Source organism: Sinohyriopsis cumingii, chromosome 16, assembly GCF_028554795.1.
Source record: "Sinohyriopsis cumingii isolate HCF-2022 chromosome 16, ASM2855479v2, whole genome shotgun sequence".
NCBI classification, from domain to species: Eukaryota; Metazoa; Mollusca; class Bivalvia; order Unionida; family Unionidae; genus Sinohyriopsis; species Sinohyriopsis cumingii.
Window position 1 is genome coordinate 33,654,542 of NC_142976.1, and position 24,777 is coordinate 33,679,318.

Here is a 24,777-nt window from a genome sequence, read left to right on the forward strand (position 1 = left end):
TAGGAAAATGATGTGATTAACTCCTAATATCATGTAGAATGAATAAGAAGTCGTTATATATTATGCAAGCTGCCACAATCACGCTCCGTTACTAATGCGCACGATAACTGAAATCAGCATTGTGCTACAATGCTAACAAATAATAAAAAATGTATACTTTGCTTGAATTTATCAAAACGTTCCGTTCTAGAGTGTTACAAACATTTTTTGATCTCGTACAGATTTTGCTACATGTTCACTAGTTCGCTTTCCAGTAAGCTGACAGGACAAGCCGTAAAGAAAGCCAGTTCTCAATGTAAAATATCCTACATTAAAAATTGCGAGAGATTGTACTTCATTACAGAGAAGCCTTAGTTTAGTAATGTGAAAATTCAATTGCTTTCAATGCTGCTTTACATGCAAATATTTCCTTTTACTCGCGTGAGGAACACCGGAAGATCGTCATTATGACATCGATCTAGTGGCAGATAATTTCCCCCTCTGATCTGGCGATATTTAATGTGTCAAAAGCTCTAGCAGCACTGTCGATAAATTGTATCCATTTGCCATAATATGTTGGATAATGGCACTATCATTAGGCCGTCTTTCAGAAACCATCACGTAGCTTCCAATAACTACTCGGCTTTGTCAAATTAGTAATATCAAAATGCTATACAATCTTCCGCTTAAAAAAAATTGACATATGTATACTGTACTACTAAACATATGTCAATTGTTTAAGCGGAAGATTGTTGGCTAATTGTACTGCCTTATGTTTTATTGAGAGAGAGACAGACAGAGAGACAGAGAGAGATGATGATATTCTTTTATTCCTCCATTTTCTAAAGATTTTAAGACAAAAAAGAAATGCATTTAAATACATAGAATCATATATATATACGATAGAACATTTGAAAATGGATCCTCACAACAAAAATAGTTAGTTTCCTAATCGCTTTGCAATCCAGTACAAGTATTTCTTTCCTTATATTCTGAGTGAGTTCTCTATTGAATCGAATATATAATATCCTTTATCTTAATGAAATACTTGGTAGATAGTCTGATCATATTTATCCATGCCTCAAATTCTAAACGTTCTGATATATCATTTAAACCACCTAGTAGTATAATCAGTATAACATCATCGATCTGATCACAGAAATCACGGTAAATCACTGGAGGCATATACGAAAATAGACTTTCCATCAAGTGGTTTCTGTCGTCTGAAATTAAGGCACAATTCATCGAAATGTGCACAATACGGTCATGACTCATTTTGCCACATAGGGGACACAGTCCAGGTCTTGCTTGCATTCCTCCAATACGAATTAATGTCCCATATTCCATTTTTCTGCTTGAGTCAGTGTAAGCTATTTTCCATAGATGATGCATTTTTAGTCCTGGATTAATTGTTAAAAATCTACCGAATCCCTCTGATGGATTTCTGATACCCATTTCATGTTTTCTCTCCTCAAATATCTGTATTCTTGTCCCAATTAAGTTTTTCCATGTTATTTTGTTTGGAAATTTTCCAGTGACAATAAAGTCGTTGAGATAGTCTTCTAAATCATACTTTTTGAGTACAGCATTTATATCATATATAAAAGAGTTGTAACTATGTTGGGGGTCAAAAATCAAATTTACAACAGCCCAGAGGAAAACCTTTTTAGCAGTTAAGTTTGCTGATGTTCTACACATGCGACCAAGGAATACGAGTTTTTGCTTATCTATGCGAGCTTCCATTGATATCATCCCCAGGCATGATGTCGTAGATCCAATAGGCGATCTTTGAGGGAAACCTTGTACTCTCCGGGCGAAATATCGTTGTATTTTCTCCATTGATTGAATGCCCGGATATGACATATTAAACCAGAGTTCTGAGCCATACAAAGCAGACGGCAATATAACTCTTTCCCAGACTTTCACAGAAACTATAGGATTCATCCCATTTGCATATAATCCAATTGAATATAGTGAGTTTGTTACACGTTTAGCTTTATCGTAGGAATAGACTACACGATCATTAGTTTTCATTGATTGTGAAAAGGTAACTCCTGCATATTTCACTTTTTTTGCTCTAGGAATATTCTGTGATCCCAGAGTAATTCCATTTGATGAGTACACTTCATTTTTTTTACTAAATATCATCCAATTACTCTTGTTAGAGTTATATTTCAATTTCCACTTCTGTGCATACTGATAACCTGTATTCACGAGTATTTGCAATCCGTTCAGCGTAGAGCTTAGTAGAGTAGTTTCGTCTGCCAAAAGCATGCCAGGTATGTTCATCTGATTCACTGTTATCCCGCAATTAGTCATTATTAGTTCATTCAATAGGTCATTTATGTACACGAGAAATAAAAAAGCCGACATTACACGCCCTTGACCAACGACTCTCCGTAATGGAAATCTGTTCGATATACATCCTGTACACGCTACACAGGCACTTGACTGTGTGTAGGAATGGGCGATTATTCTCCATATGTTTGCATTAATTCCTAATATTTTTAGTTTTTTTAGTAGTCCACAATGCCACAGTCTATCGAATGCCTTTTCGTTATCCAGAAAAACAGCATATACATTAGAGTTATGATTATTAAAGTACATCAAACATTCTTGAAGAGTAAATGCAGCGGAGATAGCTCCAGCCTCCTTGCGAAATCCAAATTGATAAGGATGTGGAAAGCTTATTTTGTCTAAATACTTTTGAATTCTGGTCATCAATATTTTTTCAAACAATTTTCCCAGACAAAATGTCAATGTTATACCACGATAATTCACCAGATCCTTTTTATCTTTATCATTTTGTTTGTATATCGGTATAATCATCCCACATCTATATACATTAGATAAATACTCATACTGGATCATGTAATTAAAAAGGGCAGTTAAATGTCTGATTAAATATTTTCCACCATACTTTAAGTGCTCATTCGATACGCAATCAATGCCTGGTGATTTTTTTGTTTTTAGAGACTTGATACGCTGCAACACTTCTTCCTCTGTAATATTATTACATTTTATGTTATCAGTCTCTAGTTTGCTTTCTTCGTACATATTCTTCATTTTGACACAATCATTATGTTCCTCATCTGTTGTACCACTTAATTCAGAAAAATATAGTTTCCATAGATTGACACATTCATCCAAAGTATTAGATTCTACTCCTCGAAATGCAATATTACCAATGTCCGATTTATCTTTTCTATTTTCCCGTATGAATGTATAGAATTCGTCTATTCCCATTTCTGCACTCTTTTCTATCTCTTCAAATATGCACTCTTTATATACCTTTTTCTCTAGCCTATGTTTCTTTCTAAACTTTCTTTTCGCGTCCTTGTATCTTCTTTTGATGTTACACTCTGTGATTCTATTTTTTCCTGCTTCGATCCATTCTCCGCGCGCTTTTCTCATATTCTGATGTAATTTCTCAAGCCCACTTTTCTTCCAATATGGTTTCAAGTGCGATTTGAATTTGGACTTTGGAATATATCGGTCTGATGCAGTTATTACACTCTTAGTTATCAATTCATTATTCTTCTCTATATCTTCTACCTTTTTACACTCATAGGTGAAATTCAAGAATGCACTAACATCAGATTTATACATGATCATTTCTAATGGATTTGCCAAGTTCCATTTCATTCTTGGAGATACACGTCTTTTTATTTTCCTTCAATATATATTTTGCAAGTACCGCTGTAATAGGTAGGTGATCCGATATTGAGAAATCAATTTTGTCATTTACTATGTGTCTTTTTACAGCACCTCTACTTATTTCAGGTATTAATATATAATCAAGTGTGGACGTTCGTGACATGTCTTTTGATCTATACGTGATGTAATGTTCATGTGGTTTTATCACCAGCGTAGCAGCTATGTTTCTCTGTTCTATTCTTTTTATGAGAGCAAGATCTCTTCTTGATGGATTTTTACACACAAGATCTGCATTCATGTCGCCTATAATTATGCATATATTTTCAGCAGAATACCTATCATACACATCAAAAACATTTTCACAAAATTTGTCATATGCATGATCAGTTCTAGCTGTCGAGGGAAGGTAGGTTGCAATCAAAATTATAGGTTCCAAGTCTCTCACTAAGATTTTCACCGCCATAATATTTGGGAACTCATTTTGTAAGGTGCTTACTTTGCATAGTGATGATCTATAAAATACGGCAATCCCCCCACTACCTCTATAGCATTGATGTATCTCTTCAGTAGGTAGCGCAACTACTTTGAAATCATCATGTAATGTATCTAAATACGTTAGATTCTTTGTACAAAGCCAATGTTCAGTGATAACAAATATATCTGTGTCTGGTAACAATTCAATTAGTTTCTGCGTGCTAGACATTATACCACGTACATTCCATGCTGAAATAATGAGCATAATTATAATTAAGAAGCAATTACTAATCATATGGCTATGCTCATTAGGAATATATTTTGTAATTCTCATGCGTTTCATCAAGTGTGTAGCCTTCTCTCCATTTTCTGTTTGTTATCCATTCCCTACACTTTATTCCAGAACTCCAAAGTGATTCATTATTCATCATCAGTTCAAAATCTTTGTCCAGTACATTTAGTCGAAATGTATATATATTTGATCCATCCCAATGGGGTCGTTCCTTTATGAGGCGGACGAATGTTACTGTCACACCTTCCTCCTTGCATTGAGTTGCGATAGCTGTCCTTACTACATCTATATTTTTTCTCGATTTGACATTTGATAGCAGAATGCGTCTTATTTTGTTTCTTACAACTGGTTCAAACACATCTGATTCTATATTCCTTTGATTGGGTCTGGTAATAATTGTCTCAATATGTCTATACGATGTATCTTTCTTTTTTTGTCTCTCCTCGTCATTCGGAAGCATTCTTTGATCATTTGGTGATTTGTTGTGCCCTATTTGATCTTTATTTATGTTTTCATTTATACTTATGTTAGCTCTATCTTCATATCTTAATTTCTTTTGCTGATTGTGGGTTGATGTACTTGCATTGTTAGACGTTACTTCTGTGCGCTGATTATGACTCACATTTTCCGTTATGTTAGTCCGATCATTCCGTGAAAGTGGCGGGAAATCTTTCAATGTAAACATAGCGGGACCATTTCCAGGCAAATTTGCTGGAAGAGCTCTAGCAGGCTCTTTATGTATTTCTTTTTGTCCATGTACTACATTTTCTTGATCAATAGATGGAGAGATAACATGTCTACTCTCCTTGTATGCTGATAGTTCATGATTTCCATGATTTTCTTTCATTTGCAAGTCTACGTTTCTATCACTTCCTTTGTTAGACTGATTGTATAAAAGTTTGTGTCTTGTACAAATTGTGTCTAACTTTCCCTCAATACAGTTAATCTTTTTCATGATCACATCTAGATGTTGATGTACATGAGAAGATACTTTTTTAATCTCATTTTCCCGGGTTGCCATTGATGACATCTGGAAATACATTCCTCCATTATCATTGACTAGTTTTTCTTCCTTTAATTTCAGTTATTCTATATGAGAGTTCGCATCTTCAGGTAACAATAAAAAGTCTGAAATCGCTTCAGATAACAATACAAGTGTCTCATCGCTTCAGATAACAAGCTTAAAATGGCTTCATAAAACAATATAAGCTTTGATTGCTTCAGATAACAATACAACTTTTAAACGGCTTCGTATAACAAATCAAGTTTACATAACTTCAGACAACTATATAAGTTTTAAATGGTTTCAGATAACTATATAAGTTTTATATCGCTTCAAGTAAGAATAAAAAGTTTTAAATCTCTGCAGATAATAATATAAGTTTTAAATCGCATCAGGTAACAATGACAGTGTAAATTACTTCGGGTAACAATGACAGTGTATATGGCTCAGGTAACAATGACAGTGTAAATTACTTCAGCTAACAGTTAGTCGCTTTGGGTAACAATAGTTTTAATTCGCTTCAGGACTCACGGTGCAAATTTAGTTCCCATGGTAAACCTATACAAACACCATGATATTAAAAACTCAACAACTTAAAATGTATGTGCACTCATGATCAAAAATATATTTATCAGTATTGACGAAACCTGGATGTCAGCTTCTGTGTAGAGGAAAGGATATGAGCCGCAGCATTTTCTGGACCTGCATGTGTTTGAAACACGTGCTTTTAATTATGCACCAATGAGTCAGGTGCTAATTGTAGTAATGAGAGTTCCAAATTCAAGAATGTTAAAGGACTGAAATTCCATCAATAAAACTATGTCTCTATTTTTTGTCACCTACAACTAGGACAAGCTCTCAAAAGATTCTTTTTCCTAAAATGCAGCTTACATTATTAACCAATCCTGGTCGGCCAAACCCATATATGCTCTATTTTATATTCACCCATTTCCAGGCTGGTTCCCATTTTTCCTTATAATTAGTACCGTGTATCTTATATCCACCCTCGATTTTCTTGACAGCCCTAGACATAGTAGTACAATATGTAAGTAAGCAATGTGCATAGTTCTGCTTGTCAAAGATTACATTAGTTAATATTAAATTATAGTGCATGTTCATGTTCACCTAAAGAGCAATGGTGCATTTCAGGCAACATTTCAGTATCTGAGCTTTATTTTAGAAAATAAGAAAACAATATTAAAATAAAGCTATCTAACAAGAGTCAACTTTTTTGATATCGCCATTTATCGCTCTTCAATTTAATAATGAACTATTTTACCATCCTTGTCAGATTAAGTAATTAATGATTATAAGGTCAAGGTGACCATCTATATGTACATGTATTATTACAGAAAAAAGAGAGTAAATGAAAACAATTGTACAGAAAATTCCTCCCAGAAGACATAATTTAAAACTAAAGTACGGTGGACATAAGTCCATTAAAATGCAAAATATGAACTTTCAAACTTTCATTGAAAGCAATTCGTGGGATGCAAAGTCATGAGAGGTCATCACCATTAAGCATGGTGGAAGAGACCTACGTGATCATATCTGAAGCATTATGTTTCAAAACACAACTAGGAAATATCATACTGCTTACTATAATTACTCGATAGATGGTAAATTGTATAAAGTTTATATACATGTATGTATTGCTTAAATATGAACCAAAGTGCAAAACACTCCACCTTACATAGTCAAATCTACACACTGTCCCCCCTTCTTGGCAACAGTTGATATATCTGAATATGTGTTTAATATCCCATTGAAAGTCACTCTGTGGTTTACAAAAGGTATTCATATTGCTTGTTATCCACAAGTAGAACCATACTATTGCATTTATAGTAAAGTTAATTGCACTTGCATAATTATGTGGAACCACTATATCGCTTTGGCTGTCTATAGACTAACGGTACTAATTTAGTTCTTATAGTAAATCTATGCAAACACAATGATATTAAAAATTCAATAACTTAAAATTTATGTGTGCTCATGATCAAACCTATTTTTATCAGTATAGATGAAACCTGGGTGCCATTTTAGAGAAAAGGATATGAGCCGCGGCATTTTCTGGACCTGCATGTGTTTGAAACATGTGCTTTCAATTCCGCACCAAAGAGTAGGTGCTAATTTTAGTAATGACTGTTGCAAACTCAAGACTTTTAAGGGACTGAAATTCCATGAATACAATAATGTCTCTATTTTTTGTCACATACAACTAGGATAAGCTCTCAAAATATTCTCTTTCCTAAACATAACTTATATTATTAACCAATCCTGGTTAGCCAAACCCATATTTACTCTATTTTATGTTCACCCATTTCCAGGTTGGTTCCCAATTTTTTCATATAATTAGTACCGTGTGTCCTTCATGTAACAATACAAGCATTTAAACGCTTCAGTTAACTAGACACGTTTTAAATATCTTCATGCAATTAAAGAAATTCAAACCGCTCGAACTAAACAGACAAGATATTAATTGTTTCAGGTAAATTATACATGTTTTAAATATCTTCATGCAATTAGAGAAATTCAAACCGCTCTGAGTAAATAGACAAGATATTAATTGTTTCAGGTAAATTAGTCTCTACACTTAACTAGGCAAGTTTTAAAACTCTTCCGGCAACTGGACAAGTTTTTGATAGCTTCAGTTTCAAATCTATTCTGGCAACACAACAAGTTTTAACCGCTCCATGTAACTAGCCAAGCAACGAGAAACCGTTTAAAACGCATCTGGTAACTAGACAAGTTTAAACCGTTCACGGTACCCAGACAAGTTTTACATTGTTTGAAGCAAATAGACGGGGTTTTAATCATTTCTTTTAACTAGACAAGTTTTAAATAGATTCAGGTAAAAACAAATATACAAGTTCTAGATCGCTTCATGTGACTAGAGACTTTAAATCACTTAAGATAACAAGATAAGTTTCAAATTGCATCGGGTATCTCAACAGGTTTAAAATCGCTTCAAGCAACTAGACAATGTTTGAGTCGAATCAGGCAAGAAGAAATGCTTTAAATTAATTCAGGAATCTAGAAAAGTTTTAATTCGCTTTAGATAATTTGATAATAAAAAGGAAGAATTTCACATTAAAATTGTATCACAGCCGCAAGAGGTGAAATTAAACTAAATAGCCAAACAATCGTCAAAAATAATTATTTTCTGATAATTAAAAAAATCGTAAAGTCTTAGGAGCTGGAATACATTTAAAGTGATTTTTCGGTTAAGCATCTCTTCCTGTTGGCGCTGTTTTCTACTCGAATACTCAACATGGCGCCGTTTCTCAGTGGCATTGTCCGCATTTATTTTGCTCTTTAACGGATTGCTCGACTGTACCAACTGGTATAGTTATCCTGAAAAATGATAAAATTTTAAACAAAATTAAGTATTTAATATTATGACCCAGAAACCATTAAACTAACCTCATTTCCAGTCTTGTTTTTGAAGCGGATCCATTCACCATCATCTTCCCTCTGATATTCCAACAGGAAGTGTGTTGCATATTCTTTACCCTGTGAAAAGGTGCGGAACATATTCAATGCGTTTCTGACAGGCTAGTCTGTTATAACTTTACGGCGAATGTGCGCGGATCTAGCAAGGCATAAGTTGAGAATGTCAGTATAATTCTTCTATTCTAACTTGTTTACTCTTAAGTGATGCGTCCACGTCTCAAACGATGAATCGTGGCTTAGGTATGCAAGAAAAATATTTCGAGACATGGGGTCAGTTCATTCACAAACCATGAGACAGTTTTACGAAAACTGTGCCCCTCACTACCAATTTCACACTATGCTCCTAATATATGGATGAACGTACATGACACATATGCTACTAGATATTTTAATATACTGGTACAACATATAATAGTGTATTAATTAAATATGAAACACAGTTCAGGGTTCACACATTATCAGATATAACTCTATTTAACATCAGTGTTTCGCGACCCCTCTGGCAGTCTGGTTTAGTTTAGATTGGTTTAGTACTTTACGGTAAAAGTAGCACAAGGTGGTTATTTAATGCCAAGGCAAATAGAGTTAATGGACTTGCCTTTCTGTCCTGAGTCCGGTACGTTAACCACTTAACCATCGCGGTTGCACGTTATGAATCTGGATGCAATGAACTGTACAGCTGAATATCACGAGCTCGCAGTTTCAATTAAAAAATATCGAAGGGACACGTTAATTTAATTACAAAAGATCGGCTAGAAAATATAAAAGACCACGCTTCCTATTTTTAGACTTGCAATTTCGCCCTAGGTGCATTTTCTTTGCTACGTTAAGTAGTACTGGGTACAATGACGTATCTAGCAATTTATCAAACACTCTCTGAGAGAGAGAGAGAAAGAAAGAGAAAGAGAGCTTGTGGGCATTTGTACAGTATGATTTGGTATGTCTTTTACAACATGCGACATGTTGGAATATGTGGACAGAAAGAAAACTAAAGTTTTAATGTCGTAGGAGCAAGTTTGCTTGTATTATCACATATAAAGGCAACCTCACAACACGGAGCCTTGCATTATCGCCCACAAAGGCGATCTCACAACACATAAGCATGCATTATCACACATAAATACAACCTAACAACACTTAACTTTGTATTATCATACACAAAAGAAACATTTCCACACGGAACATTGTGATCGTCATTCTAAATCAGCAATATCTAGTAATAAATATTGCAGCGGGAAAGAATGCATCCATTTATGTAGCTGGAATAAACACGTCCATGTGTTAATTTGTAAAAATTTTAATAATTCGACTACTCACATAGATATTATCGCAAATACTCATTTCTGTCCTGGCATTATGGACCTTATGACAAGGTCCTGGCATTATGGACCTTATGACAAGGACCCGACAAAACGTGACAATACTGGACTGTCGATGAGAATAGTCATGTATGCAGAAATAACAGTTTTCAACGTTCTACTGTATTTATGCATCCTCGTCTAAACTGTTGCGGCGAAAATGTTTCGTATTAAATGTGGTCTTAAGCGATTTTTACTGTCATTGCCCTGGTCCGGAAGTTTGCTTTATGTTATGCTCACTGATTATACAAATCTACATTGTAACACTTGGCAAACATTCGTTGGGAACTGCAGCCATGCTTGTTATTAAGATCCGTGACTATTCCTCTTGTTGATCTTATGATATAATTTCATTTTAAGCAGACACCGATACAATTATCAACATCGTTGTTTGGGTAACACCCACAACCGCCGAATTCAGCCTTTATCTGACTCGACCAACCCTCTAACCCACATGGCTACCTGTGGTTGCGCCTAGCTTGGCAAAACTCAACTACTGTTCAAGTGTCTGCAGGTGCTCTACGGAGTTTCAAAACGTTTCGTATTTTGTTTCACGTGTGCTTAAATTCGTTATTTCTTTCTTAATGAGTATATCTACATGCAATGGTGACCCATACCACTAACGCAAAAAAAAATAGGTTCTTTGTTATTGAAACATAGACGTGACAAGAAAATCAAAACACATACATTTTGGTGATAGAAGACAGGACATATATTCATAATGTACGCATGTTTATATCCTTTTCAAAAGAGTCAGAACACCTGTTTTCTTTTAAAGTAATTTTTAAAGACAGTATTGTCGCCACCAATCTGAACACACATTCACACTTTTCAATAACAGAAACACATGATGCTAATTTGCCATGAGCCAGTTGTCTCAAATAGATGATATGTCTGTACAAGTACGCGATCTAATCGTATAGTATAACAACATCTATCATACACACAGATAATAATATATATCGCATCCACATAGATAGTATTTACGTTTTGCTTATGATATTGATGGACTAGCAGGAAATGAGCAAGAATTAGCTAGCTTAGTAGAGAACCTTGACAAAACCTCTGCAGCCTATGGCATGAAAATTAGTGCAGAGAAGACCAAAATGATGACCAACAACATCAAGGGCATCAGCACTGACATCAGGGTCCAAGGTACAAAGCTAGAAACAGTCCACAGCTTCAAGTATTTGGGGACAACTGTAACAGATGAAGGATCGAAGCCTGAAATACTCTCCAGGATTGCACAGATAACAGCAGCGCTGACAAAACTGTAGCCCATCTGGAAGGACAAGAACATCGCACTCAGCTCAAAAGTCAGGATGATGCACTCACTGGTGATCTCCATATTTCTCTATGCATGCGAATCATGGACCATAACAACGGACTTGGAGAAAAGGATACAGGCTACAGAGACGAGATGTTTCCGAAAGATCCTCGGCGTCACATACAAAGACCATATCACCAATAAAGAAATACGGCAAAGGATAAGACAAGCCATTGAGCCTCACGATGACCTCCTGATCACAGTGAAAAAATGGAAACTGCAGTGGTATGGGCATGTCTCACGATCATCAGGACTTGCCAAGACAATCCTACAAGGCACTGTACAAGAAAGAAAAATAAAAAGAGGCAGGAAAAGAAAGAGGTGTGAAGATAACATTCGAGAGTGGACAGGCTTGACACTGAGCGACTCACTGAGAAATACGGAAAATCGAGAGGAATGGAGGAAGCTGGTTGTTAGGATTTGTGCGGTGTCACGACGGTCTTCCAGACTACGGGACTGATGATAATGATGATGACGATGAAAGATAGTTGTTCCTGTTGTTCTTATAGGGTTTAATGCTAGTTTTCGGCACATGATAGGCTATACATGGCGGCCAGTATTAATGATGGAGGAAGAACCCGGTAAAACCCCGGAAAGAACCACCGACCCACGAGAAGCTACTGCCAAGCTTTCTCACACACCCACATTAGCCAAATCCGAGACTCAAATCCACGCAGGCAGAGGTGCAATGGCAGTGATCCGTAACGAAGATCGCTTTAGACCACTCGGCCACTCGAGGCCCCATGAAAGATAGTCATATATTATATAAACATATAGAATCCCCATATAATCAGTGGTAGGCAACCTACGGCCCGCGGGCTGCATGCGGCCCGCCAAGGGTTTCCATGCAGCCTAGGAACAAGTCATCATTCGCAGTGACTCTGTTTATGTTACTCTGTTTATCAAATAGATGTGCTTCTTTCGAAGTTTAAGTTTAAGTTTTCAACTATTAACAACATACTAACAGCTGAAAATTCATTATGATGTTATTTAGAAAAACCTTTTGTTTTTGCTATTTCAAATATGATTTATTTTACTTAATGAACTAAGACATGTGCCGTATTGCAACTTCACTAGCTTCATATTTCCTAATTACAGTGGCTGCGACCATCAAACGCACTTTCAACGAAGACATCTAAAAGAAGGTCTCCAGGTGGTCCATTGGAATTTACAGATCATTCCTACATCTCACCTATATCCACGTGAGATCTAGTCTAGGCTTGACCATGGAGAGTATGCGACAAAGATCGCCAGTAGCTTCCCGGAGATAGGTGGTTCTTCCCGTGTTCTTCTTCCGCCAAATATACTGGCCGCTATACATTGTCTATCATGTGCTGAAAAATGGAGTTGAAGCCGACAACAATAATATCGAGAAAGACCAAATGAATAGCAACAAATACAACTTGCACAACAACAACAACAATAACTATTATTACAAATACTACTACTACTACCATTGCTACTACTGACCTTGCCGTTTCCGAATCTCCCCTGGACTTCGACCTGTGTGATGACCATCAACCTCTCGAGGTCAATCTGAAGATATTCATAAGAGTCTTTAGCAATCGGCGATTTAGGACACCACGCTCCACCATGCAGCTCCGTTCGTATCCTGAAATAAATAAATAAATAAATAAATAAGAAGAAGAATAAGAATAATAATAAAATTATTATTATTATTATTATTATTATTATTATTATTATTATTATTAAAATGAAAATGACCTAATGAATGTCATTGCGTTATTCCTCAATATTTAAGATGTTTTCAATCCGCATCTTTGGCAGGCAGCATAGTCTGAGCATTAAATCACAAGAATGACATAACTGTTCCACTTCAAGGCTAATAGGGTAATAATTTTTCATGGAAATTTCCGTTATTTTGATGTACCAAGAAATCCCGGTAACAACGGACAAATGATGGGATCGAGCGACACACTGATATACCGGTGCAGAACTGAATTATTTTCTCATGTTGGTACACGAGAGTTAAGCGAGACATTTTTTACATCAGTTTCAGATGGAAATGAAGATGACGATTGCAGATCCGCTGCAGAATTATATATGTATTTTGTGTGCGCGACAATAACGCTATGTGGATGACATTCATGTTTAGGATACCAAGTTATGTCAATCTACGTTGTAATTGTAAGTCTAAAAAGTCATATATATATATATATATATATATATATATATATATATATATATATATATATATATATATATATATATATATATATATATATATATTCTTCATGCAATTATATCCACATTATCTACATAGTATAATTTGGTGGATAACTTTAATCGCAAGGGAAGTGCATGCAAAGGTTAATACACATGAGAGTTGGAACTCGCGATAGCATTATATATGTCTAATTACATGTCTCAAGCACCTATTTTATTTTACTTTCTGTAGCAGGAAAAGTTTCGCTAGGTGACGTTATAACCTTGATATATCGGCAGCAATATGTGCGATGATCTTTGAAAACCTGAAACGCTGCATGCCATCACTTAGATATTGTACATGTGTCGTTGAGCAAGCGTGAAAAATATATGTATTGGCTGGAAAATAAAGGGTGCATGTATATTTGTCAGTTGAAGGCTATTGGTCAAGATGATTTAATATTGTGAGCTTTTAGCTCTGTGAGTAAAGAAGAAAAAAAGCAGTAGGAAGGGGTATGAATAAGAATCGCTCGCCTAAATTTTTGTTCCTCAAGGAGCATTCAATTTGATTGAATTTTGAGTCCATGTATGTTAACAAATGGGGGAGAGGGCTACAAACCCGTACCGAACACACACCTACCTCTGTGTTACTGTCTGTACAAGGAAAACCAAAACCTAAAGCGCATAGACTCAGGTCACAATTATTACTTCCGGTTCAGTACAAATGTAGTCCCAGTCTATTTGTTGAACATTTATCCTCTCTCGTTCTGGTAGTGATACATGAGTTAGATTTAAAATATGAGCATTATGGTGTGGTTATCTCTCGTATGAAAGTTGCAATGGTTGATCGTGTTGAAATTCTGCTGGAGAAAATAATCTTTAAAAGTCAGAATGAGGCTTTCACTCAAAACACGTGAAAATATCTTTCTCATTGATAATGTGCTTTTAGGTCATTTATGCTACTTATTATGGGTCTGGACAGCTAATGTATATGTTTATGATGGGTTGATTACGTTATGAACAAATACATGATTTTGTGGATTCAGTAATTGTTTATAAAAATATGGAACTTGATGAGACGATGGAGATGAAAACTTTATAATAGAGTCTATCCAGGCTGTCTACAAAGTCACTTAAAGTTGCAAGAGAAGAAAAAATGTCAAACAAAATGTAGGTGAAAGCGCTCAAATGGACTCTCTTCATTTTGATTTACCTTGAATGTAAATAGAACAGCCAAATGACCTAAGTTTAACACAAAATGAATTCCTTCTTATTGTTCAGTTTTGGTTAAGACACTGATCGACAAAATGCAGCATTGTCACAAAATAGATGATATCCCATTGTAATAAAAGATTTTACTGAATGCATGATTAATTTCCAATATTTACTGTTGACTGACACTCTTAACATTACACCAGAAATGTTGCAATTATTTAAATTAACTTTGTACAGCTCATCTTTAGATGGTTACATATTCCATACGAACAAATGTCTATATAATTTAGAATAATTTTGAGCAGAATTTCGTATACCATACATCACGTAGGATCTCATTTTACCTATAGCTGATCCGTTCAGCACATATTTGGTTGCATGCAATAGGAAGATTCCAAAAACGATATCACCATCTTGAATTTGCTTATGCATAGTAATATAAATTAATGTTGGACTTTAACCGAATGCGGTATTGAAGCGTAAGTTGATGTGTAATTTGAGTGTGGTATTGAAGCATTAGCTGGTGTGTACTTTGAGTGTGGTATTGAAACATTAGCTGGTGTGTACTTTGAATGTGGTATTGAAACATCAGCTGATGTGTACTTTGACTGAGTGTGGTATTGAAACATCAGCTGATGTGTACTTTGACTGAATGTGGTATTGAAACATAAGCTGATGTGTACTTTGAGTGTGGTGTTGAAACATCATCTGGTGTGTACTTTGATTTAGTTTGATACAGAAACATCATCTGATGTGTATTTTTACTGAGTGTGGTATTGTAGCATCATCTGATGTGTACTTTGAGTGTGGTATTGAAGCATCATCTGATGTGTACTTTGATTGAGTGTGGTATTGAAGCATCATCTGATGTGTACTTTGAGTGTGGTATTGAAGCATCATGTGACGTGTACTTGGATTGAGTGTGGTATTGAAACATTAGCTGGTGTGTACTTTGATTGAATGCGGTATTGAAGCATACGCTGATGTGTACTTTGGTTGAGTGTGGTATTGAAACATCATCTGATGTGTATTTTTACTGAGTGTGGTATTGTAGCATCAGCAGATGTGTACTTTAAGTGTGATATTGTAGCATCAGTTGAGGTGTACTTTGAGTGTGGTTTTGAAGCATCATCTGATGTGTACTTTGATTGAGTGTGGTATTGAAGCATCATCTGATGTGTACTTTGAGTGTGGTATTGAAGCATCATCTGATGTGTACTTGGATTGAGTGTGGTATTGAAACATTAGCTGGTGTGTACTTTGATTGAATGCGGTATTGAAGCATACGCTGATGTGTACTTTGGTTGAGTGTGGTATTGAAACATCATCTGATGTGTATTTTTACTGAGTGTGGTATTGTAGCATCAGCAGATGTGTACTTTGAGTGTGGTATTGTAGCATCAGTTGAGGTGTACTTTGAGTGTGGTTTTGAAGCATCATCTGACGTGTACTTTGTTTGTGGTATTGTAGCATCAGCTGCTGGGTACATTGCTTGAGTGTGGTACTGAAATATAAGCTGATGTGTACTTGGATTGTGATTTTGAAGTATCAGCTGATGTGTACTTTAAGTGAATATTGTAGCATCAGCTGATGTGTACTTTGATTCAGTGCGGTATTGAAGTATTATCTGATGTGTATTTTGATTATGGTATTGTAGCATCAGCTGATGTCACAATACGATGAACCATTCAACGTAATAATTGTTAACCGACACACTTACAGATGCTCTAGAAATCTTCCAATAGTCTGTACAGTCGATCTCAATAAGTACATAGGACATGTCCCACGTATGCAAGTTTAACATTAAGTTCATTATATGGTATGTGTTAGTACCTATAGTTAATCTGCAAGCGCGTAATTGGCTGCAATGGCATAAAACATTATGATTTAACTTACTTATAGTGATATCTTTTAATTCAGCGCATTGTCACCTAATTTCCCTGTATACTGGTATGTGTTAAGTTTGTACGCATTTTCAAACCTCACTACCCACACATTGCCTTTAACTTTATTATAGCTATTGCATCTTGTTAGTTATTTAGCATGTAAATGGCTTAGTATTGTAAGACAAAGCATGTAAATGGCTTAGTATTGTAAGAAAAAACATACGTTTAGAAATCTCATATATGTTTTAGATGAATAGTCACATGAATGCATGCCCATTTCTTCACCATGTCAAGTTCAATGGGGTATGTTAGCCTGTGCTTGCATTTTAAAATCGCCATATCTAACACATTTTACTTCTTTTATCCACGTCGTACTGATCATAAGGTTAAGTGAAAGAAGTTATATCTTGTCAGATCAATCCGGGTATCTGGAACAAGGCTGAAGATTTGGATTAGTTTGGAAGCTCTCCAATAGTGAGATGGTGATACGAATGCCTCATTAAGACATATCCAATGTTCATACGAAACCACAGATATATAGCACCTCAGAAACATTGTTTAGGTCTTCATGAGTGAGATCAGTACCATGTTCAGTAAGGTAGGGCATCCCCGGAGCTGTATGTTCCTATCACTTTCTCCCCTTTTGTGTTTATTGACATTTAAATGCAAGGCAATTTTGCCATAACACATGATACTGGTCTGTTCAAACGGGAAATTTGAGTATACACATATGGTATTTGATGAGAGGATGGAGATGAAAACTCTATTATGTATACTGATTGATTGATGACGTTCGTCCATCGGTGTCGATGAGAACCATTTTATGTCATCGATTCACTAGGGTTGGGTCCGCAGATGGCTGATAAGTCCGATCCGGGCCCGGAAGAGTATGTTGCACTGATGACATGGATGTGCAGGTTGCTGACCGGGAGTTGCGGAACTGATGTTCCTGGATTTGCGCAGATTACGTTTTTCAGCTGCGTCCAACAGTCTTTTCTGCTCAAAAGCTTCCGCACCAGCGTTGACTTGACTGCGCCAAGCAGATCGGTTAGCAGCGACACTCTCCCAGCTATGAGGATCAATGCCTAGGTTCTTCAGCGAAGCCTTGAGGGTGTCCTTGTATCTCTTTTTTTGACCACCGTGAGACCTTATGCCTTGTTGTAGCTCCCCATAAAAGACCTTCTTAGGTAGACGTTTTACCGGCATGCGGACAACATGGCCAGCCCGTTGGAGTTGTGCCTTGCACAGCATGGTATGGATGCTTGTCATGCCGGCCTTAGTGAGCACCTCTGTGTTTGGTATCTTGTCCTGCCATCTGATTTTCAGTAGTTTCCTCAGGAAGCTCATATGGAACTGGTTCAGTTTTTTAACATGGCGGCTATACACAGTCCATGTCTCGCAAGCATAGAGGAGGGTGGGGAGAACAACCGCTGCATAGACTTTGAGTTTGGTGGCAAGCTTGATGCCTCTCCTATCCCAGACATTTGAGCGGAGTCTACCAAATGCTATGCTGGCTTTGGCAATCCTAGTGTTGACCTCATCGTCTATGTGGACTGCTTGTGAGAGGGTGCTGCCGAGGTATGTGAACCTGTCAACATTTTTGAGCTTATGGCCATTGACAGTGATGGATAGCTCCAGGTAATCTTTTCCAGGAGCTGGCTGATGCAAAACCTCGGTCTTGCTGGTAGAGATGGTAAATCCGAAGTTGGAGCACACTATGGAAAAAGGTCCATGCTCTGTTGCATGCCTTCCTCCGTGCTGGAGTTGAGGGCACAGTCATCTGCAAACAGCAGGTCGCGAATGTTCTCAACTTGAACTTTGGTTTTGGCTTGGAGCCTCCTCAACTTCCCATCGAGACGGTATCTGAGACCTACTCCAACATCGCTGTCCTTGAAAGCATCCATCAACATTGCGGAGAATATGAGGCTGAAGAGAGTGGGGGCTAAGACACATCCTTGTTTCACACCATTCGTAACTGCAAAGGGTTTGGAATAGTTACCTTGGTAAAAGAGTCTGTCAAGCATGCCATCATGAAACTGTGTCACCATTTCAATGAAGACTTCTGGACTTCCAAATTTGGCCATGATCTTCCAAAGGCCTTCCCGGCTGACAGTGTCGAATGCTTTAGTCAGGTCCACGAAGGTGGTGTATAGCTGGACATTTTGTTCAAGACAACTTTCTTGCAACTGCCTGGCTGACGACTGGCTGAATATCTGACACAAAAATGTGGAATGTATCTCTTTCATTGTTTGTTAAGTGTGCACACCTAATAAATTTATACTTCTCTACAATGTGCCGTATAATCTATTAAAATACCTTCCCGTGAGTTTCTCTTGAAAGGTGTTTTAGATTAACATAATTAATAGGATTTGGACACATTGGAAAGTAACGTACTGAGAAACAAATGTAGAGACTGTAATGGAAAATAGATATGAGCTGAATCCGCATGCACTATGTGAGTAGAGATAGACCAAATGTGCTGCATTACCAGAACGAGGTCGAATGTACTATGAGACTAGAGTTAAGTTAAATTTACTTTGTGGAATTTCTCTTTGAGAAGTCACTCAAACGGTATGCTATTATTTCATGATGGAGGGGGATTTTACAATGAAATCAAATTACATTCGACAATATAGGTAAAACAATAAGTCGACTTAAAAGTCATTCCACACATGCTCAGTATGAAAAGAATATACTTGCTTCAGAATACTAGACCAGCAACGATTCGAAGCCTCAACAAGCTGAGACCACGAAACGATCATATTGTTGTTAATGCAGCAGACAAATTACAGCCCGAGTTACCATAAGATATTCACCTCTTCTTATATCTTATGAACGTCTATATAACATGAATTGTGTGTGTGTCTAGTGCTCATTCAGATGCTATTTTAAAAATGGCGGCCTATTAGGCTCCAATTCTTTAGATAGTACTTAGAGTCATTTCTGGTAAGACCTTGCATTTGCTTTTAGTTGAATGAACGAAGGTAATGCTAGTCTGCAAAAGCGTGCAATCAATGCTGCGAACGTGAGCCCAAGTGTGGTAAAAAAAAAGAACTGGATGTAAATCACACCCGGCTGATTCGTTGATAGATGCGTGATCCAATTCGTACCCCATGGACGAAGGAGGCAGAGGCATTAGTATTAGTACTAATAGACTTCCAGAACTTCTTCTGCATTTACTATTGGAATTGTCAAACAAAAATCTTTTCAATCAAAGGCACGAATATAATATTGCGGAGCCTTCAAGCGTTTTGGGATGTTAATACTTGTGTGTACATTGGAGTCGCTGGTTTAGGAAAAGTACAGTTAAAATTCAGTGAAATGCCAGATGCAGAGAATACAGTATCCTTTCAATGGATGGGAGATGCGATACATGGTTGGTTAACACACAATCGACAAGAGATATCGCCCTGAGACAAAGTGCAATAGTGCTTGACCTGGTTATTTATATGTAAAATTTCACCAACTGTACTAGTGTGAATGTCTGATCCAACCGTACAATGCACATACATACATCTACCTCAGACTGGGTCAGCAGATCTGTGTATACGTGGTTTGTTAAGACTAGTGTGTAGAAGAAACAATATAGACCCTGATCTCTCAGCGCGTCATAGGACGGCCAATCAGTGTGCATGTTTTTTGCTATTGGACCCGATTCGTACGCAAGTAAAGACGGTATGAATCCTTTGCGTTGTTACAACTGTGAGGTAGTCTATCTGCAATTTAATCACACGATCATCTAAATACTCGTGAAAAGTAAGAAGCTGTGATTCTTTATATTTGGAAAACAATCTAAAACAAAAAGATCTCCAGAAATTTAAAAACTATTGGAACAATTACACAGAAAGGTAACTCGAAATAATTTCAAATTTGTGTCAAACGAAATGGATTATATTACATCAAAATGGATAATGTTGAAATAATGTAACCTGGCCCCGCATTCATAACACATCTGGATTAAATTCATATATGACTCAAAATTTTGTTACGATACAAATTTTGTAATAAGGTGAAACTTAGACGTACTTTACCGCGTAAATCGTCTTATGATTAATTTGTTATAAGCAAGCTATGTAGAAGAGTTATTTTATGGTTTCTTTTGTTTCTGTTCAATTGTTAAAAATCGGCTACCTAGCGACACAACTCATTTTGCGTCTTCTCCATGTTTGATTTTGGGGACGAATTGTTGTATTGAAAGCTTTGTAACAAGCAAATATATAACCAGGCACAGATTATTAAAACACGATCATTCTATCAACCCAAGGTTAATCCTAGTTCCGATCGTACAGGAATGACCCCGTAATGATGTCTAGTCAACCTAATGACTGTCATTAGTTTGTCTGAAATCCAAGGTTATTGCAATAGGCGAACTGCAGTCAGTCTTTCGATTTTTAATAAGGATTTCCCAAGAGGAAAATAGATGCTGGAAGTTGATAAATATTGATTATCATCCCAGACAGATTTATAACTATATAACTAAGAATTTGCAAGGTGGTCACGATAACCCGTGTATGCCTCTGAATAATTATGCTTGCATGCGTGTCGCCATGGAAATCTGTAATATCTTACTCAGTTATGCCCACCATGTTCGTATTTTTCTCGCCCACCAGACAGAAGAGACACGCAATATTTTCTTTGAGATAGATTGTCTAACTTTCCCTGTGTGATATTCCGTTCAGTCGCTTCCTGTGTGACGTTATTCACTTCATTTCATTTCATGCATATATATATATATATATATATATATATATATATATATATATATATATATATATATATATAATGTAAGATCGTAAGGTATCAATATTACAATATTACATATGCTTTCATACACCGAAAATAATGCATATGATCGACGAAGAAACATACCTTGATGTTTGCGGACAGGATGAAACCGTAACCTTCTGAAAGATTTAACACCCCCGAGGTGAGGCACGCCTATTGAACAATTGGAATTTGCTGAATGTTTTGTACCCAGAGACTAAGATTGGCATACTTTGATATATTATCAGATCATTTAATTTTGAATACCACCACCTACATCCAACTCATACCCCGTGTCAGTCACTCATAAAGTCAGTTAATAAGAAACCATACAGGTGGGGGAAAATAATAGGACATGTCAGATTATGAAGAAACATACATTCGTGCTTCTTATAATTGCTCTACAGACAATTTACCAGACAATCCTTCGATTTACTTCGCTGATGGATGGATATAAGCCATCTTTTTCCCTTCAGTTTCATCATTGCTTACTGTCTGATGTAATACATAAGAAAGGAGTTAATGGGATAGTAGCCGAGAGTCAGTGTAACTTATCTTAAACATGTTAAGCGGTGTTTTTGTCACAACTGGTAGATGTTACATTAGCCAAAGAGACTCATATTGTACTCTCTCTCTAGCTCGCCCTTATATATCATAGACGACTGTAGTCAAAGGGCTCCAAACTGTATTGCTTGTAACTGGTCCCTCTATGACATATATCAGGGTCTCAAACATGCGGCCCGCCTAGCCGTATCATGTAGCCCGCAAAATGATTCGTATCACAAGTGTCATGAGAGATAGCAAAGATGGTATGGACCTTGGGCCATAGAAAATGCCCTCATGCGGCCCTCGGGGTGGTTTGAGTTTGAGACCCCAGCCATAGATGACCGTCTCCAAAGAGGCCGAAACTCTATTCTAGGTAGCTCGGCCCAGTATCAGATAGATGATTGGAGTCATACGACTTTAACTTGCTGTAAATCATTTATCAAGAATATAGAAGCATCAAATAAATAACGATGTTAAATTAACATTAGGAGACAATGAAGTAGAAACATCTTGATTGGGTTAAAGGTTAATAATCAATTGGGTTGTAGCTTTAGGTCAATCGTTGATAGTGCAGTTCATGCAAATATGAATATCACATCTAAAGTCATATTAACATTATTTTCTCAAAATCGGAATGCGCGAATTCTTCAGACTATCAGTAAATATAATTTATCCAATGCTTTCGCAGAATAAGCTCGATTGACCACTTTACTGCACCCAAAACATGCTACCAATAAATCAAAATCATAAAATCTGGTACATATTGGACCCAGACTTTGTTATCATTGACCTTAAATTCATACAAGCAACTACGAGTTTGGACCAAAATTTGTTACCATGATATCAAAGTCGTACACGTGAGTACAAAATTCCATCCACTGAAGTGTCAGTGATCCTTCAATAACTTCTTGCTTTTTTGGTAGCAGACAGTCATAGGAGTAAATTGAAAGAGTACAGCTTAATATGTCTGCATTATCACTGTGTTATAGTAAGTACATATAAAATGTTTACATTTAGAAACGGGTTTTGTTTCCTTGAAATAAAAACCAGTATAAAAAACGAACTTTATATAGGATTATCAACGGTTTTGCCCCACTGATTTGGCCAAATGATTTTAGCCCTTGTGTAAGCGAGATAAACCGATATGAATTGTTAAAGGGGTTGACACTGTTTTACTTTCAAACATGTATCTGATTTATAGAAAGTAATTTGTACCATCAAGTCTCAATTTTTCGAATAATCATCAGACTGCGTCTTCGGGGGAGTTCAAATGATTAGTGTTTCCAGACACAAATGCTTTCAAAGAAACTACTGGCATGGAGAAAGAATATTATCGATTATACACGCAATACTGTTAAATATTGCAGTACTCTGCTTAAGTGACCCTCTCGTCTGCGTATGCGGAGAATACGCCGGAACCAATGAACAATAGTTCTTTTCGTGTAGCAGCTATGTCAACCAAAATGGCATTTTACTACCGGAACTAAAACAATTGAAATTAAATATGAAATAATTATTAACAGGACATCGCCAAGTTAGCAAAGACCACAATCAAAGTTTGACAATTAAAAAATATATAGAAACCAAGAAAGGGCTAGATCTTCACAACGCTCAAACTTTAATTCAACATTAGTAACAGCCTGTACATATGACAGATAATCTAGAGTCTGATCTACCTTCTTTTATTTCTGCTCACATTGTTACTTTTCAATATCACCATTATAATATTTATTTATGAACTTAATGTTGCACATGAGTCAGCCATTTTAAACGTTTTTATATAACAACAATATTTGCCTGGATAAAAGATGTACATTGTTAGAACAGTTTAGGGGATCCCAGTTTGCGTTGTTTGCAATAAAAAAATGTTTGAACCAAAGGTTAATAGCAGCTGCATGAACACAGATGTCAGATTATGTCTTTAACTTAAAAAAAATTCAGCAAAAGGTACGTGTACTTTGTCTCTCGATTTTAATTAATATATGCCTTCACCTGTATAATAATGAGTCGTTTCAGTGTTACAATATTTATATTCCCATTTGCTTTCTTCAAGTATGTATTTTGGAGAAAGTACTGAATATACATAAATATACAAAACTTACTAAAGCCATTATCCAAATTGAAAGTTATTTACTAGAAGGTTTTGGCTGATTTTTTTATATCATACAAATATTTTCATCATTTAAAAATAAAATAGTATAGATATCATGTATTAATTGTGCCTTACACAAAATAAGTTGTATTTCGACTTAGTGTAGGATGAGAGGATAACGAAAAGAAAGAACGGGCCCCAGGCCTTTCCCTAACCACTCCTCACCTACACGGCATTATACATCAAATGAATGTTTTTATTGCCCGGCCAAGTTTTTATACAAGGAAATGATATGGAAATGCGATCAATAGTTTCACTTAACGGTGAACAACCAATTATAATTAGAGACACAATCATACCTTGTGCAGCATGAAATTGTCTCGATATGAGATTACGTATTACGAAAGCTTGTCTATCATTATAACATCTAGCAGATCGACCAATTGATTTGAAAATTGCATCAATGGAAACCTGTCATTATTTTTCGACTTTTTTAAAAATCAAAGTGACTGTCTTATGGATAACAGTAAGTAACACGGTTCACAATTGGTAAACATTTTCTCTG

At 36.3% G+C, this 24,777-nt stretch overlaps 1 protein-coding gene across 3 annotated transcripts in view; it reads right to left on the reverse strand.

Moving 5' to 3' along the window:
• The window catches only part of LOC149780183 (discoidin domain-containing receptor 2-like), a 154,918-nt gene that overhangs the window by 20,092 nt on the left and 110,049 nt on the right, over nt 1-24,777 (reverse strand). For all 3 annotated transcript variants that reach the window (XM_089936931.1, XM_089936930.1, XM_089936929.1), the window contains exons 3-4: nt 13,014-13,155; nt 8,829-8,918 (exon numbers count right to left, since the gene is read on the reverse strand). In XM_089936931.1, coding sequence (XP_089793057.1) covers nt 8,829-8,918; nt 13,014-13,155 — 232 coding nt within the window. The remainder of the gene's footprint in view (nt 1-8,828; nt 8,919-13,013; nt 13,156-24,777) is intronic.